We start from the raw sequence: 17,926 nt of genomic DNA on the forward strand, positions 1-17,926 counted from the left end.
AAATAACATTACTACACTGCAAAAACACACCTCCTTAAAACTAGTCAATTTTAAGTGTGAATCTATTGGAAGTAAGTGAAATTATCTGCCAGCGCTTCAAGTGTATTTCACTCAGATTTCTTGGAAGAAAAATATCTAGCTGAAAATAAGCTTAACAGTCTTATATTAAGCTATACATTATTATACTTAATCCTAAAAAAAAAACGTGTTTGTCAGAAATCTTCTTTATTCAAGAATAGCTATGGTTCAAAACATTATTTGAAAGCAATTTTTAAATTGAGAAGTGTTAGTGAGTGCCAATAAGTTTTATTTATCTACTGTGACTGTAACTGAGCAGACAAATAAGTTTAATTTGAAAAGTGATTGCTAATGCTTTGTGCTTTGTTGCACACTGTGAAAATGATTAACTCAAAAGAGGGAGATGTCGTGTATCCATTGTACAGCGCTTTGTTTACATTTGCAGCACTCACGACACTTGCTTTATGGCTGCTCAGCTGATACACGGCAGTATTATTAGGCCGGAGTTGTAGCTCGCATCCCCATGCGAGTGCCTGAGTTTTGTTAAAGGGGAACTTTGAAGTAACGTTGGCCAACCATGTTTTTGAATAATATCAATGGCTAAACAATTATAAGCATATTTTCATTATTTTTTTTAACGCAACCCTTCCAGATTCTTTGTTTAACCCATAGCAACGCCCTTGACAACGAAAATGCTTTTCTTCGGCAATCTTCGGAAATTACGTCACACCTAGACGTGCGAGGGAAGTCCACCATAGAACAGTATTGTTTGTTGCATTGCTTCTCGGTAAGATGCCACAGCGGTGTGTGGCGATGTTTTGTTCTCGCTCAAACGAAAAGTTGTATGAGTGGCCAAAGGATAGCAAGGCACGTAAATGGACATCTTTCGTTCGCACGAAGCGAATGAATTTCACGCCATCATCGAGTAGTGTTCTCTGCTGCAAACACTTCGAAGATGCCTGCTTCCTTAACCGGTCTGCTTATGATCAAGGATTTGCCAAAAAGTAAGTGTGATTTTTGGATAGATGACTGATGACTTTTTTAAAGCATAGCTGCCTACTGTTGTGGAATTGAACAGTATAAGCTATGAGAGCCGCTGACAGGTGACAGCTGAAAAATAGCGTGTTGGTTTAGCGTAGCCATTGAGTCAATCTCGCAGCGAATCAGTGAGCGCGCAGGTCACGCAGTGAATCATGGGAAATGTAGTCTCGGGACAACACTGAAGTGGTGCTTTGTAATCTGTTCGCTTGTGTGAAAAAACTACATTTGTCTTTATTGTATCCATTCCATGTGAAGGAGAAACGATATCGTCATCGCACACACCATATAATTGTCTGCATTAGTCTAACACATATATAGTCTAACACATACAGATGGTACAGGTTGGCACCGTCTAACTATTTGCATTACTCTAACACATGTAATATAATTAATCAGGAAATAGTATCATTTTCATATTTACGGTAGGACTACGCTACTAATATAAAATAAATAGAACACCATAGTTTAATGAGAAGAAATAGAAGAGATACACAATGCCTTCTTATCACAAGAGTGACGCACCAACTCGGGCAATCTGCTCTCCCAGCAAACTCCAAGGACAAAGCACTTTGTCCTAAAACAAGTACAACCAGCCCGGACAGCAAAGTTGATAGCGGGCGTCCCAATCCGCGCACGAACCTAAGCCGCCTCAAACCGGCCAACAAGGGGAAGACCAAAAAGCAACGCCCAGACCCACCTTCAGACACACCTTCGACATGACCCGCGTCAGCAAAGACTTTAAAAAGCCTGGACACTGAGATAAGACAGATTTTTTCTACTCGGAAACATATAGCCTTGTTTTGGATCCAGAATTGTCCCTCCGTCGTCTGTTTTTGCCTTGTTTTTACCATTGTCGACGAATAAATTGTCAACCTGTTTTCGGCGCACGAACCTAAGCCGCCTCAAACCGGCCAACAAGGGGAAGACCAAAAAGCAACGCCCAGACCCACCTTCAGACACACCTTCGACATGACCCGCGTCAGCAAAGACTTTAAAAAGCCTGGACACTGAGATAAGACAGATTTTTTCTGCTCGGAAACATATAGCCTTGTTTTGGATCCAGAATTGTCCCTCCGTCGTCTGTTTTTGCCTTGTTTTTACCATTGTCGACGAATAAATTGTCAACCTGTTTTCGGTGAGTGTTCTTCAAGCTTTTGAAACATGGAGTCAGTACAAAGGGTTAAAATAAGAGGACGCGCGAGATTCGGCCTTCCCGGCGGGCGCACGCAGAGCAGTGTCAGCCGAGCGGCAATTGTTTTGGCTGGTTCTGTTCTCGGGTGCGTCTGGGCCGGGGGGGGCGAATTTCAACACATGTCAGGTAGTCTAGGTACATTGTTTGAGCTGATTAGCGTCTGGCTAATACATGTTAGATCCAACATAAAATTCCAAGCTCCTCTTTTTCCTCCAACTCTTCAAAAACTTGGATCTCCTCCCTTGCGCTCGGTCTATCGCTTATATCGCTGTTTGAATCATTGTTTGAAGGGCTTTGTTTGGCGGCCGTATGTATGGAGCTGCCAACGCTGTTCCCGGTGTGATGTATCACTTCCGGGTTCGTCCCCTTTCAGGCTCGAACTTTGGAAACGCGATATTGTCAAATATACAACATGTAAATTATTTTTTCATGCTTTATTTGGTGGACAATGTTTAATTACTTTACTTGTGACCCTATTTGGCATGTGAAGAAATTAGTTCACACTACAGCTTTAAGCCGAAAATAACGGCAGCGTGGATGAATTTATCCTTGTGTAAAAAAAAAATCTCCTCCTGCCTGTGCCCTTCAGTCCGTCCAGCCGGCAAATTGGCACCTGTGCCAGGCCTCTGTCTGGCTCGATGAGTGGATCCGGACTGGCGGGGGCAGCTACGTTCGTAACGGATATCCGCCCGCCCCGGCTGGCTCGCCGCGGCATATTCGGGGCCTGGCTCTGCTTCAGACGGAGGCGCACGGCGTGGGGGAACGCTCGAGAAACCCGCCCCGCCGTGGCGGCCTGCAAGGACTGGCCAGAGTGGCGGGCTCCGTCCGAAGATGGCTACTTGTCGACTATCGGTTTCGTACCGGTGTTTAGCATTAGATGGAGTTTACCACCCGCTTTGGGCTGAATGAGGACGCTTTTTTTTCCGCCTTGTGAAACTTCTGCAGTGCATGTTTTGCAGATGGTGAAAGCGTCGTTTTTTTTTGTTTTTTTTTACACAAATCCAGCCACGCCAGTGACCGCTGCCATTATCTCAAACTGCTTCTGTTGTGTAACTCCGCCTCCTCAACCCCTCCTCCCTCAGGGGCTTCAGAGAGGGGAGGGGCTGAGGAGGCAGCGGTGCTGAATTATTTAGTTGCGCACATTTGGAGGCTAAATCAAATATATAATTATCGGATTGCATTATCGGTTGAATTCTTTTTAATCTGGATTATCTGTGTGACGTCATAATGACCATTATCGGCCGATAATTATCGGTAACCGATATTATCGTGTATCTTTAATTGAAACACTTGTGAAAAACACCTAACTTTTAAGTGATGTGTGTTATCAAGCGTGATCACATTTTTAGGGAAGAAATATGTATATTATTTTAATAAGATCTAGAAATTTTTTGAGTGAAAGCAGTGAATTAGTCTTTTTTTATTATAGTCACATCTGAGATGCAATTGTTGGCTGTTTTCGACAATGTACATCAAAAATCAAGACATTGATTGACTGAAAATGGTTCAATATTAGATGAAATGTCTTGTTTTCTCATGTATATTTATAATTACCTAGAAAAAAATATGTTTTATCCGATTACTCGATTAATTGATTGAATTTTCGCTCGAATACTCGAATACTAACATATTCGATAGCTGAAGATCATTGATAAATTTTTTATGTGACAAAGCATGGAACTATGGCATTACCTTTTGGAAAACTTGAACAACTTGGAAATCAACTCATCTTACAGAACAGCTTGTGTTCGACTTTGGATGTACTGTAAAACAATTTGGTATTGCCAACTGATCTGTCTCTTAATAATCTTTATTTCTTCTAGGTTTTTTACTTGTGAACTGCAGTTCAAATGGAGCTCACATATTACAGTGGAGGACTGTCAATCACACTACCTGCGATGAGCCAATCTATACACCCAGCTTCTCTCAAAGTATGCATTCTGATATCGTTATTTATAGAATGTGTGACTGCCAAGATAACTGAGTGGCTTCAAATCCTGACTGGAGTAGGGGGATAATGAGAAAAGGAGTAGTGTGATATCAACACCATCAAGACTGGTTACATCTCAGTTACAGTATAAAACAAAATGTTAAATTTATACTATCAGGATTTTCAGTAACAAGATAAAATAAAATGCAAATCTAACATAACACTCATCATACCAAAGCATCATAACGTAGTTACATTATTTTTCGCTTTTTGAGAGATAAGGCAGCCGTGGTACAGTTGGTCGTGTGAGTTATTCTGGAAGCGAAGGGTTAGCAGTTCGACTACTGGCTATGACTGCCCACTGTTGAGGTGTCCTTGGGCAAGAAACTGAACCCTAATTTCCTCCCAATAAATCGACAATACCTTGCATTCTAGCAGCACCACTGTGATTGTGAGTTAATAATGCAATTCAATATAAAGTGTCTTTGTCAAGAAAAGCACTATATAAATCCAATGCATTATTATTGTTATAACTACCACGCATGCTGCACAGTGGTAAATCGGAAACTATTCACAGGCGGCCTGAATGATTATGTTTAAGGGTGGAACGGTACGTACCTCGGTGCGAGGTTCCCAATTTGGTAAGGGTTCAGTACAATACGAAAAACAAAGAGATGTTTCTTTTCATCACAGCATTTGGAAGTTAATGTTTGTTCTATTGGCTGAAACTAAAAAGCAGCTCTCATCAAAGTGTAAAATGAATAGAAGAAAACTTCAAACTTGTGAATTTGTGTTTTATTGTTCTAACATTCTTATATTCACAGTTTATGTGCAAAAATAGATAACACACCCTTTTTTGTAGGGTTCGAACAAGGTAACACTTGCCAGCTGGCAACCCTAATAACTTTTTTTATGAAAATAAGATGCTACCATTTTCAATGATGGATTACACACAGTTAACTGTATACCATTACCAGTGAACATACACTCCCACATAAGATACAGTGATGAACGAAATTATTGGCACCCCTGGAATTTTTCCAGAAAAAACAGCATTTCTCACAGAAATTAATGCATTTACAAATGTTTTCAGTATGAATGTGTTTATTTCTTGGATGTGCATTGGAATAACACAAAAAAGCTGATGAGAAAAGCCAAAATGTACACAATTTTACACAGAATTTAAAAAATGGGCTTGACAAAATTGTCGGCACCCTCAAATCAGTATTTGGTCACGCATCATTTAGAAGAAATAAAAGAACGCAATCGCTTCCTATAACCATTAACAAGTTTCGTGCACCTCTCAGATGGAATTCTGGACCACCTTTCTTTTGGGAACTGTTCCAGGTCTCTCAGATTTGAAGGGTGCGGTCTTGCAACGGCAAGTTTGAGCTCTCTCCATAGTGTTCAATATGATTTAGATCAGGACTCATTGATGGCCACCTCAGAATTCTCCAGCGCTTTGTCTCAAACCATTTCTTGGTGCTATTTGAGGTATTTTTCGGGTCCTTGTCCTGTTGGATCACCCAACACTCTGACACAGACCCAGTTTTCTGACACTACATTCTACATTGTGGCCCGAAACATTTGGATAGTCCCCATATGTCATGACTCCTTGCACACTGTCAAGGCACCCAGTGCCAGCGGCAGCAAAACTACCCCAAAATAACATCGGACCTCCACTATGTTTGACTGTAGGCACTGTGTTCTTTTCTTTGTAGGCCTCATTCTTTTTTTCTGTACTTGCTGCTTTTAACTGATGTGCGCATGCGTGCGCAAGTGCAAAGTGCATTAGTAAGACGTTTCACCATGTAGCATATTTTGGCAGAACACCGTACATCAGGGAACACACACAAAAAAATGAGAGGAAACATATTAGACCATATTCATAAATTATAAGAACTGTAAGCAGGGACATAAACAGAGAGATCTAAGTCTATTATAACGCATAAAAATGCATCAAAACACGTAACAAATACATGTTACAATTAGATTATTGCACAATAAACATAAAAATCATTGTTGTGCATCATGTAAAAAACAAGACTAGAGTAAAGACTAAAAGTTAATAGTCATGTACAGCTGTCAGAACGGGGGGGCAAAGGCCCCTGGGTTAAACATACAGTAGAGGTCCCTCTTGGCCAATTGGATGCAGGGAATGCTAGGCGATAGCCAATGGCAGAGGAGCTAAAAATAAGTTACTTTCAGTAAACTCTGGGAGCTGCGAGAACCAGCCATACTGTATTTTTGCCTTTTCTATCCTGAAATTGCTTTTATAACAAGAAGCACTATTTTCCCATTGAAGCGTGTCTTAACCTGAAAATTGTGTATGTAGAGACATTCGTAAGTAGGGGTACCACTGTATAGATATATAATTTTTCAATCCATATTCTTATGATTTTTTTTTTTTACTAAAACAGATGTGCTGATAAGTCGTAACAGCTGTGGGGCAGCGATCATTGTGTTAATGATCGGAGTGGTGATATTCTACACTTTGAAGAAAACGGAGAACAAGGCACACAAAGGTAAAAAAAAACATGTTTACCCATAAATTCCAGATGCGCTGTTGCTTAAATTGCGACGCAAGTGTGCTTTTGTGCCTGCCAGCCCATGTCGCATGTGTCTTGGAATTTAGTATACTGGTCTGTACCAAAAGTGGGCTGAAGCACCCCTAAAATAAAACTAATGATGCCAATGGATGGTGCAGGGAACTTAATGGTGGATGAGGCACATTTATAAATCAGTCTTTCACAGATGAATCCCCTTAGCCTGGATTAAACTGTATTATATGAATACAATAGTGTCATGGTGAGTCAACAAAAGTCTTCCCAAACAGCTATTCCAGTCATTTGGTGAGAATTCACCTAGTTTTAAAACTGCAATATGTATTGCAATATGTCACAAACCCCCCAAAAGTCGCAATGTCAGTTTTTTCCATTATCGCTCAGCCCTAGTATGCACATGATAAAGGTGTCGTCTTCCCCTTTAACCCTTTAAGGTCTGGGCCTATTTTGTCTGATTTTGCATGCCTTTGAAGTTGCCTTTATATTTCAAAGAAAGAATTGTTTACGATGGCCTGGTTTGGTCCCTTTTTTTGTGACACCTTGAACTTCATGTCCAAACTGTTGTTTCCGTCACTGACCAATTATAAATCATCATTTTGGGCCCAAAAAGACCAAAAATTCCACAATCGTTTTGTCAAAATTTTTAATATTGATGTCCAATTGACAACCAAACATGCGTAACGAACCGTTTTGAAACTTTGTAATATTTATTCAACATGTTAGGATGAACATTCAACCAAAAAAATTTAGAATAAATAGTCTTATATTTGACAATTCAACATAAACAACAGGTATAGCATAGGCGTTTTTTGCCTTTATACATGCTCTAGTCAAAACAGGTTATATACAGCAGACCGAACAGTGAAAAAATATATACCATCTAACACAAAAAGTGTTTAGAGGCCATCTCTTTATGAGTTTAGGTATTGCGGCCCTTCACCTGATGAAAACTATGTACACACAATCAAGCTTCTTGAACACACATTTATATACACAAATTGAGAAGACTGATTGTGGGAAAAAATGTATATATATATAACATTGGGGGGAAAAAAAGTATTTTCAAAAATATTTACAATAAACAAGTTAAATTTTTTTCAGGCATGCCACTCCGAAAAGCAGTTTCGTCCTGGAATTCGAAACAGGGCGACATCACACAGCCCACACTTCCATGGGGTGTTGGTCCTCTTTCCACCCTTCCATTTTCATTTCACTTTACTTTCATTGTCACTATAAATGTACATGAAAAAAAGTCAGTATTTATGAAAATAATAAAGTATAAAATAAAAATATATAAAGCAATAATTAATATTGGAAATCTATATGTATGACAATAGAAAGAATACCATAGCTGAATATGTGCTACATCCCTAATCTTCATATAGAAAGAAGATCACCACAATTATAAATTCCTGCCTTGGATACACACAGTTCACGTACGACTTTGATCTGATATGCACAGTTTATTATTATATACACAAACACACACTTATATTGCATCAAAATTAACTTTGTCTTGCAATATCAAAAGAAACTTTCAAAAGAAACTTTTTCCAGCCTAAAAAAAAAAAGTGAGTTTGCTTACCTCTGCTCGTCGATGGCGTCACCCACGTGTTCAAATACGTCACTATCTTCACTCGAGGACTCTTCCGAAGAAGACGATGATGACGAATTTGGACCATCCTCTTCCTCAAGTTGATCAAATAGCACAATTGCTTGCGCTAAATTTAGTTTTCCGTTCATTCTCAAAGTCACACAAAGTTGCTGCTCGATCCAAACGGCCGTCGGCCCGCCACCTCGCTACTTCAGAACACTCCTCCCTCTCGTTCGGTGGAACCTCGCATGGCAGTTATATTTATTTAAAAAACGCATTTAGTGCGTCCACTGTGACTTCGAAAGGGTTCGTTTGATTTGTGGTTTTTTCATGGCGCTTCCGTTTTGAAAAAGGACAAGAAATGATGGAAATATAGACACAAACAAATGATCCATGCAGCGTTTTAATGTTTTTTTGAGAGGACAATAAAACTATAAAACTTAAATGACAATATCTCACGTTTTAATTGGTCGATTGACTTCAAATAATAACGAGAGTAAACCGCAACTTCCGCACTTTAAAACGAGACCAACCAACGGCATGTGGGTGACGTATTTAAAACGTGAGGGCGCTTCAAAGACGACGTGCGTTTATTGGGGAAAGTTAATTTGCGATACAAGTGATTTAAATTACAAGTATGGCACTTAAACATATTAAACTAGTTACTTGAGGTAACAATACATTGTACCTTTATGAACAGGAGCGGAGAAGTTGTTCTAATAAAACCTTTGGACAGAACTATACTTGCAAAAGTATAGTTCTCTCCTCAGGTAAAATTATCTACGGTACCTTTATGTTTATATGCAGTAAATTATAGAGTTCACTGAAATGTTATTTTCCCTCTATGTGTATGGATAGAGTACTAATCTATTTCTTTGTCCCTATCTCTCTCAGCAGTCAAGAGATACCGGGAATTTATATATGAAAATGTACCAAGAGGAGTACATGCAACAAAGAAAAGAAAGAAAATGGCCAAAGAACATCATTTTTCCATGAGCTGAGTTATACAAAAAGGCATCCATCTGTATGTGTCCATGAGAAAAAAAACACACACAAAAAAAAAAAACTGTCATGGACATGTATACGGATACAATAGATACTGTATGTAGTATCATGAAGGAGATTTATTCTGATTTCTTTGAAACTATAGTAACCCGTAAATGTCTTGAATCATTATTTTCTCTTGGGGGTAAAGCAGGAGTTGCTTTTACAACATGTGAAATAATAAATATGTTACTACAGTGATCCCTCGTTTTTCGCAATTAACAGGGACCGCCCTGGGGTGAAAATAAAAAATCCACAAAGTAGAGACGGAGCTTATTTACATTTAAAAATAATACATATATACAGTGGTACCTCTACATACGAAGTTAATTCGTTCCAGGATCTTGTTTGTAAGGAAAAGAAAGGAAAGGAAAGAGGGTATAGGATAGTTACGTTCCACGCCGCCAACTTCTCTCTCTTATTCGGAAGTTGCAGAGCAATTAAAGAGCAGTTACAGTACACACATATATCATACAACATAGCAGGAATATGACACGACGCACAGGTCACGTAAAAAAAAAAAAAAGGAAAACTACCAGTCATGGCTGGAGGAAAGGGGGAGTAGGCAGAGATAGTAAGAAAAGGTGGTAGCGGACTGGAGAGGGGGAGGTTGTATGTGTCTGTAGACAAAATAAGAGTGGCCTCGGTAAGAGAATCAAGGGCAACAGATATGTCCATCTGTTCGGCTCTCTCCAGGAAACGGAAAATTATATAGAATTAAGCCGAATAAGTAATTAAATGTGTCCAAATGTAGGGTGTAAGTGAGACCTCAGGTCCCTTAAGTCATTGCCAATAGTCGCGGTCTGCCTCGACAGTTCTGTCACCTGGCGCCAGGTAGCATCCACTTTTCTCAAATGTGGACGCTGGATGAAAGAACATCCAGGTTAATGCAAATGTTAAAATGCGTACGACAGGAGAAAAAAGTCTTAAATAGGATTATTATGTAAATTAGAATCATATTTTGAGACGATTCGACTCTATGCAACAATTTAGCAAAGCGCAGATGACGAGAAATTAGTGTTTCAATCTGCCGGATAGCCACGCCTACCATTATAGGGCTCTAGCGTCCCCAACAGGTGGATAACGTCAGCGGAGTCACGTATGCAGCCCATTGAGGGGGACATATTCACAACGAGGAAAACGCGACGAAGAGAGCCGCAAAATGTTTCAGTCTCTCTACTCCAATATTTTTACAGGGTATTCTTTTTATCCAAGTATTTTTCCCCAATAGCTAAATAAATGGCTTGAGAAGGACCAGTCAGCCCGTTGAGGGAGAATTATTCAGAATGAGGAAAATGTGATGAAGAGAGCCGCAAAATGTCATTGTTTCAGTCTCTATACTCCAATATTTTTACAGGATATTATTTTTATCCAAGTATTTTTCGCCAGTAGCTAAATAAATGGCATGATCATGACAAATAACAGTCTTGTGCTAAATGGAATATGAAATAATAAAAATTAGGGGTGTAACGGTACACAAAAATCTCGGTTTTGAGGTCACGGTTCGGTTCATTTTCGGTACAGTAAGAAAAGAAAATGCAAAATATAAGTGTGCTAGTTGTTTATTACACACCTTTGTGCTTTCAACAATAGGAACATATTATACAAAGTACTACTGCTATATACTATACAAAGCTAGAATTATGCTAAAAAAGTAGCGGGTATTTAAAGATAATCCAACAACAATTTGCCTTTCAGACTCTGTGTATTGGTCAGCTTTCTGTCTGAAAGATAGAAGAAAAGTGCGAAAGAGAAAAGCAATCCCAACGACAAAGATTTGAACATGTATTTTACAAATGAAATGCCTCAATGAATCAATTTTTTTTCTTATGAACAGTTTTCAAAAGCTTTATTGGTGGATTTCCTCAAGTTAAAGCGCCACACAGAAATTAATCAATTTAATTGTGTAAGCAGGATCTGTCTGCTACTCTTATTATTTAATTGAAGGTGTTTTAGCTCATTTCAATTTATTTTATTTAAATGGGCTATTATTTATTTTTATTATGTGTTTATATTTTACAAATGTGATGTAGTATTCATTTATATTGTATATTTTATGTTGTATAACTTTAGTTCCTACTTGTTTTGTTGTGGTAGGAGGGTTTTGTATTGAACAAGGGGCCGTGTTGGTTATTATTATAGCAAAAAAGACAGCAGTAAATCAACAAAGACAAGTCAACTGTGCCCCGATCTACCACTCAAGAGATCTGATGGACTCAAAAAGTAGGTTACGATTGCATATTGGTTTGAAAATCGGCCGTAAAAATCACCGTATTTTTACACGCGTGACTTCCGGTCTGCTAGATCCTAGCTACCGGTAGTAGTATTGACGCAGGAGGGTTACATCTCGCGTCAAATAATAAACTCTGCCATTCTTTTCGCGTGCGTCGCGTTGAGCCGCTTCTGGGACGCGTCTAACACGCGGCCGCACTGCGACTGGTGTGCATTGGCTGATCAACTTTAACGCCCGTGTTTCACTGCGTTCTCGCGGTGGCCACGTTGTTGCGCCGTTGACGTTTCTGGGTTATATACTGTCCTACCGTGTTGGTCCTCATTATAGTAGAGAAGACGGAGTAAATATAATCTACACAAAGAAACTGTAACCCGATCGACTCACAGCCTCGAAAAGTAAGGGTTACATCACGTCAGAAACTCGTTCGGTACGCCTCCGTTCCGAACCGAGCACCACGTACCAAAACGGTTCAATACAAATACATGTACCATTACACCCTTTGTAAAAATGCATTTATTCAACACGACATTGCAAAATTACTCCATAATGGTCAAAACTGTCGACTTCACCTTTACTGTCGCAACTCCCAAACGACATTTTATGCCACCTAAATTGGGCTTATGTCATTTCCCTTCCCCGGTTTCGGAGAATGTAAACAAACCAAGAGGCGTGACAGTTAGCCGACATGCTAACCCGAACCGATGTTTCAAAGCCTTCAAAGCGGAAAATCACACATAACTAGACTGGATCATTTCACATGGCGACTGGGTTGTTGATTGTTTTCGCCTATCGGCAAACCGCCCGGCAGAGAGCAATTTACAGCTCGTTCCCCTGCTACTACGGACGGACAAGAGAGCTCGCCGGAGAAGCAGCTGGACAATGGCCACCGAACAACCGCTGGCTTCGGAGGAGCGTGTAGCTGCCAAATGGTCAACACGAATATGGCAAAATAATGCTTTACTACACGGCGAAGACATAAACAGAGTCATACGAGAGCGGCTGCTGTTGTTGTGCAGCTAATAAGTGCAGCTAATGTGTATGAGGAGAGCTTTTTACCAAGCTTGAGAACGATAAACCTATATGAACGGATATCCGGTTTTACATGTGAGAGATACAGATGTATCGATAATACAGTAAAGTTACCATTCGACAGTAATTAGCCATTAAATATTCAATGAACCGATAGTAGAGATAGAATTCGGCTATCGCGAGCACAAGAATCGGCTTCTAATGCCTAGTTCAATATATTGCTTAATATGATAATAATTTAGCTTTTACTTCACATGCTGCGCTTGTGACATTCACCACACAGCGCACTTGGCTCGAGACCACACGCATGATATAATATGGACAAGCACTACTCACAGTCGTTGTTGCCTCAACTTCCCATGCATTTCGTCAGAACCGCTACTTGTCACCGTCATTACCCGATCGTCACGGGCGTGTCATAACAACGTGAGAGCTAACAAAACCACTGTAACGCACGCTCAGTAGCATTTTCTTCACAGCCCAAAACGAAACTAGTAGTGGCAACGAAGCAACATGCTAAAACAATGGACAGTGTGACCACCGACGCCAGCAACGTGCAGCGATTGATTTTCAACGCACCCAGGAAAACAAAAGTCGGACTTGGAAGTGATGAAGGCAGCCAGATCTGTTCGCATGGGACAGAGCTTGTGTGAAGTGTGGAGCGGTACAGAGATCGTGAGTTATTAACCCTGAAAAATAACCCACTACAATGGTGGAAAGGGCGGCATATTGTTTCCACGAAACGCAGTCTACTTAAACATGAACATGTGGATTAGTTGATCTTCCTCAAGAAAAATCTGCCCTTCAATAAAGATATGGACAGTGATGAGGAATAAAAAATGAGGAAGCAGAGGCATAAGTGAATGACTTTGCTGTGTATTAGGTTTAAGTAATGATTATTGACCTGTCTGTCTAAAATGTCATATTTTTATTCCCCCAATTATACCAGTCGTAAAGCATAATTTGTTACTTATTTATGATAACACTAGCATGATTAATTGTTTTTTTTATTTAAAAAAATTTTTTTTTTTTTAGAGCTGCTGCATATAATTAATATTTTTTGTTTGTAAGATGTTGAAAGTTTACACTTAAATTACTTACCTCTTTTGTTCAAAACACCAGGAAATACAGTAATTGAATTACTGCACTTTATTGTTGTCTGTCACTGGAGTTTTATTTTATTATCAATCCCATCCAACAAAATGATGGTCATATAGTAAGCCTTATTTTTTTTTTTCATAAAAAAATAAAACATAACATTGGTATGAAATTTAGCTGTTTAATTTTGCTTTATTAGAAATGTGGTCTTTTTAAATTTTTAAAAAATACTTTACAAACACAACAAATATTTCCTATCGTATCGTTTTCACTCTATCGAACCGTATCAATCTTACACTGTATCGAATCGTATCGAATCGCTCGGCCTTAAAAATGTATCGTTTTTTAATTGAATCGTAACCTGTGTATCTAGATACATATCGAATTGGCTTCATGCCAGAGATTCTCAACCCTACTTTTTACATGGCCATCCATGATCAAACGTAAGTAGTAGACATCAAGTTTGTAGTGTTTGAACACAAAGTTGCGATTTCTGATTGGGCGGAAAATTTGACAGAACACCAGGCACATGAAGAGAGCAATAAGCCGAGTATAGTGCTCTCCCGGCAGGGGGATGTGCGACAAGCCACCGGTCGTCATATAATATAACATAATACAAAACATGATGTTTACTCCAGGCCCGGATCTAGGTTTACCCACCAGAGTGGGCACCAAGAAAACTTGAGGGGGCACCCCCAATGCAGGCTTTTTTTTTTTTACCCTCTCCGGGCTTGGGACCGGCGCAAGTAGGACACTGGCTTGTGTCGCGTTGAGGCTGCATTAATTTTTTGGGGGTTTGTTTTTTTTCATTCATCCATCTACTTATTCTCGCAGTCGGCGTGATGTCACGATGACGTCAACTTGCATAGCAACGTGTCGCCATTTTGAGATGGGGGAACGCACAGGTAAACTTCCGTAGACAAACGTTGTCTGAAATTCATATATTTCAGCTGTGTTTTGCATCTTTTTTTCATAAAAACGTCAAACATGATTACTATCACGAGTCACTGCCGAAAGACGCAAAGAGGCGAAACGACTTAAAATTAGCGTGTATTGGCCTGCAAATCTGCCCGTACAAAGTCGCAGCTGATAGCTGGATAAACGATCCAAAGGAATTGCCTGCAGTGGAGTTCGGAAACATCTACAACTACCTCATAAAGACACCCAGTAAGTTGACCTTTATCAATTGCGTGGAATATGTACTGTGTGGAACTAAGAAAACTGGTAGTATATACAGAGTGATTATTTCTGCCATAACCGGTAATTCGCCTCCAAGTGTTATTTAGCCATAAACACGTCATGGCAAAATAACCATTTCCCACCAGGCCAATAATATACCGATTGACCGATCAGAGCAGTTCACGGCAAAAGAAAAATAACGCTCTGCGAGTTGTCGGTTATGGTAATAATAACCACTGCCTAGTCTATTGAATCCGAGCAGCTAATTGGGGAAAAAAAAAAATCGATTAAAGTTTACTCACCAGTAATATAATGTCGGCTGCAAACGTTAATGTGCCTGAATTTAGTTTCCCACTGGCGAGAATGGTCCACGGAACCGTCTTCTTTTACTGTTCCTCGATTGATTGCTTTCAGCCATTTGCTTGCCTGTTTCTTCTCACGAGGAAGAATGAAGAACTTCAAATGCGGCTCCGAACTCTTCCTTGTGTTACAACCCGCAACACGGCAACTTTTAGTCATTCCGACGGAAAAAAAGACCGCAAATAAGACAAAATTTCAACGCGTTTGTACTACAATGCACGGCAGAGCAACTGCTTGTGACTCGTGTTTTGCCCCCATTTCAATATGCCGACGCTTTGTTGTGGCCGGTGACGTCATTAATACCCGGATGTTCGACTGCGAGAATGTGTGTGGAGGAGAGAGAGGAAGCGCGCTGATAACAAATGAGGTTGGAAAAACAGTTTGTTTTGGTGATTTCGCTGTTTGGCGTGGTCGCGGCCAACAATAACCGTTAATCCTGCAATAAAAAAGTAGGTGGGACCAACTCTCCGTGCGTTCTCTATATCCAGTGCTACGCTACAATAGATATTCCCGATTGTGCCGTCACGATAGTCGTGGCTATGAACACCTTTCTCGTATCAACGACTCTGCAGACGTGGCTTTGTCTGCAGGTTTATTAACACTCAAAAGGGTGAAACTAAAGAAAACAGACAAAACAACACAATCAAAATATGCACAATATAGGAAATCGCATATGTACTGCCCTATCTGTAGCAAACTGCATATGAAAATATGAATAAACAATTAGCAGAGCGCCCGAGACGCCATTTTGCCGACCCTCTAATTCGTGGGTAATTTGCACATCACAAGTTTCATGCTAAGTGAATCCGTCTCACTTTTTTGCACTGAAGTACACACAGTTCACATATTTACGGTTTTAAATACATTTAAACAATACATACCGGCGATGCAACCTCAAATTTAAGGCAAAGTGGTCACAGAGACGGCGCGAACTGACTGCGGCCGTCGTCGTGTGATTCTCTACTGAACAACGTCATTTCCGTGTTGCAGTTTCTTTCAAATAAAGTGCGCATGAGATGCAGTAAATTAAGGCGTCCACTAGATGATGCTAATAAGACGTAAAAGCAATAAAACTCATGTATTCAATCACAAAACCCATCAATCTTTTATGCATAACAGAACACCGACATTTTGATTGGGTGGGCACGACTCACGTCTGGGTGGGCCGTGCCCACCCCGGCCCCCCCATACATTCGGCCCCGGTTTACTCATTTCCTCGTAAGTCCCATGGTCCCACAGTAGTAGGTCTTGTTTTGGCCAATATCCACCGGTGAATGGGAACCTTTTGAAACCCCAAAAAGGCGCACACGCCTCTCCCTCGTACAGCAAGATTTTTCTGCAGCCGTTTGGCTGGCGTGATGCGAAAAATAAACGTATTAATTCGCAAAATCCTTAGTCCTTCTCATTCAACAATACGGCTATATAGTGAAGTGGACTCCTTCCTCCGTACACGTCACAGCGCCCTCTTTCTCAACTCGAGACTTTTGCCGTCACACATTTTCATGGCGTGGGATTAAAAAAAACTAAATAAATATAGCGATCGCTTCCACACACATCCAAGCGGTCCATTTCATTCAGGAGCAGCAAATACCGCGTGTATTACGAAATAAACACGCTTTTTCGTGTCACAGGCACTTCAAGGCGTAGGTGACACAGAAGATGTTTGCAGAGGTGTTTGAATGTTTGAAAATATCTGTCGTTATGCTAAACTGGAAACAATATTTTGAGCGGACCAATCACAGTCCTTAGACCAGTGATTCTTTACCTTGCTAAAAGTACCGAACCCCACGGGTTTTGCATGTGCATTCACCGAACCCTTAAAAATTTAATAATGTTTTTTTTTTTTCCAAGTTCAAAACCGATATAGCGAAGCTAGCAAATTCTTGTTGAATTTTATTCAAATTTACCACAATTTTGTGTCTTGCAGTTAGTTGTCACTTTGGAAAATGTTTTTTTTTTTTTTTTGTCTACATTCTTTTATTTTATATTTGTTTTACTTTTAACCTGTCCTGTTCAGCTGCTTAGACAAGGCGAATAGGAATCTGAGTGTCCTTTGGTCTTAACAGCTTTAAAGTGCCAGTGACGGCATAAAAAAATCTTAAATAGCATTATTCGGAGAATTCAAATCATATTTTGAGATGATTCGACTATATACAACAATTTGACAAAATAAAGATTGACGAGAATTTAGTCTTAATGTGCCTTTTAGCCCCCCCCCTGTCATTATAGCGCTCTAGCATCCCCAGCTAGATGATGACGTCGGCAGGGTCACAATTTCTGCTGATTTAGAATTCGGCCTATTGAGGAGGAAGATTCAGAATGAGGATTCAATCTCTCTACTCCAATAATTTTACAGGATATTTTTTATCCAAGTATTTTTCCCCAATTGCTAATTAAATAGTATGATCGTGACAAACAACAGTCTTGTGTTAAATGGAATATGAAATATTAAAAATGCATTTATTTAGTACGACAGGGCAAAATCACTGCATAATGGTCAAAACTGCCGACTTCCCAAACGGTATTTTGTGCCACCGGAGTTAGCTTGTGTCATTTCCCTGCCCCGGCTTCGGAGATTGAGGAAAGAGCGTAAACAAAACAGGAGGTATGACAGCTAGCGTACTAACCCAAACTGAGCGGCTGT

General features: G+C 39.9%; 1 protein-coding gene across 2 annotated transcripts in view; it reads left to right on the top strand.

Moving 5' to 3' along the window:
• The window catches only part of LOC130924597 (platelet-derived growth factor receptor beta-like), a 56,125-nt gene extending 46,609 nt beyond the window's left edge, over positions 1 to 9,516 (top strand). Inside the window, exons 11-13 of one of the 2 annotated variants that reach the window (XM_057851263.1) lie at positions 4,075 to 4,182; positions 6,602 to 6,706; positions 9,234 to 9,516. In XM_057851263.1, coding sequence (XP_057707246.1) covers positions 4,075 to 4,182; positions 6,602 to 6,706; positions 9,234 to 9,340 — 320 coding nt within the window. In that variant the 3' untranslated portion in view covers positions 9,341 to 9,516. The remainder of the gene's footprint in view (positions 1 to 4,074; positions 4,183 to 6,601; positions 6,707 to 9,233) is intronic. The other variant, XM_057851264.1, reaches the window with a different exon arrangement.
• Positions 9,517 to 17,926: the final 8,410 nt, after the last annotated feature.

This window comes from Corythoichthys intestinalis, chromosome 11 (assembly GCF_030265065.1).
Source record: "Corythoichthys intestinalis isolate RoL2023-P3 chromosome 11, ASM3026506v1, whole genome shotgun sequence".
Taxonomy (NCBI): domain Eukaryota; kingdom Metazoa; phylum Chordata; class Actinopteri; order Syngnathiformes; family Syngnathidae; genus Corythoichthys; species Corythoichthys intestinalis.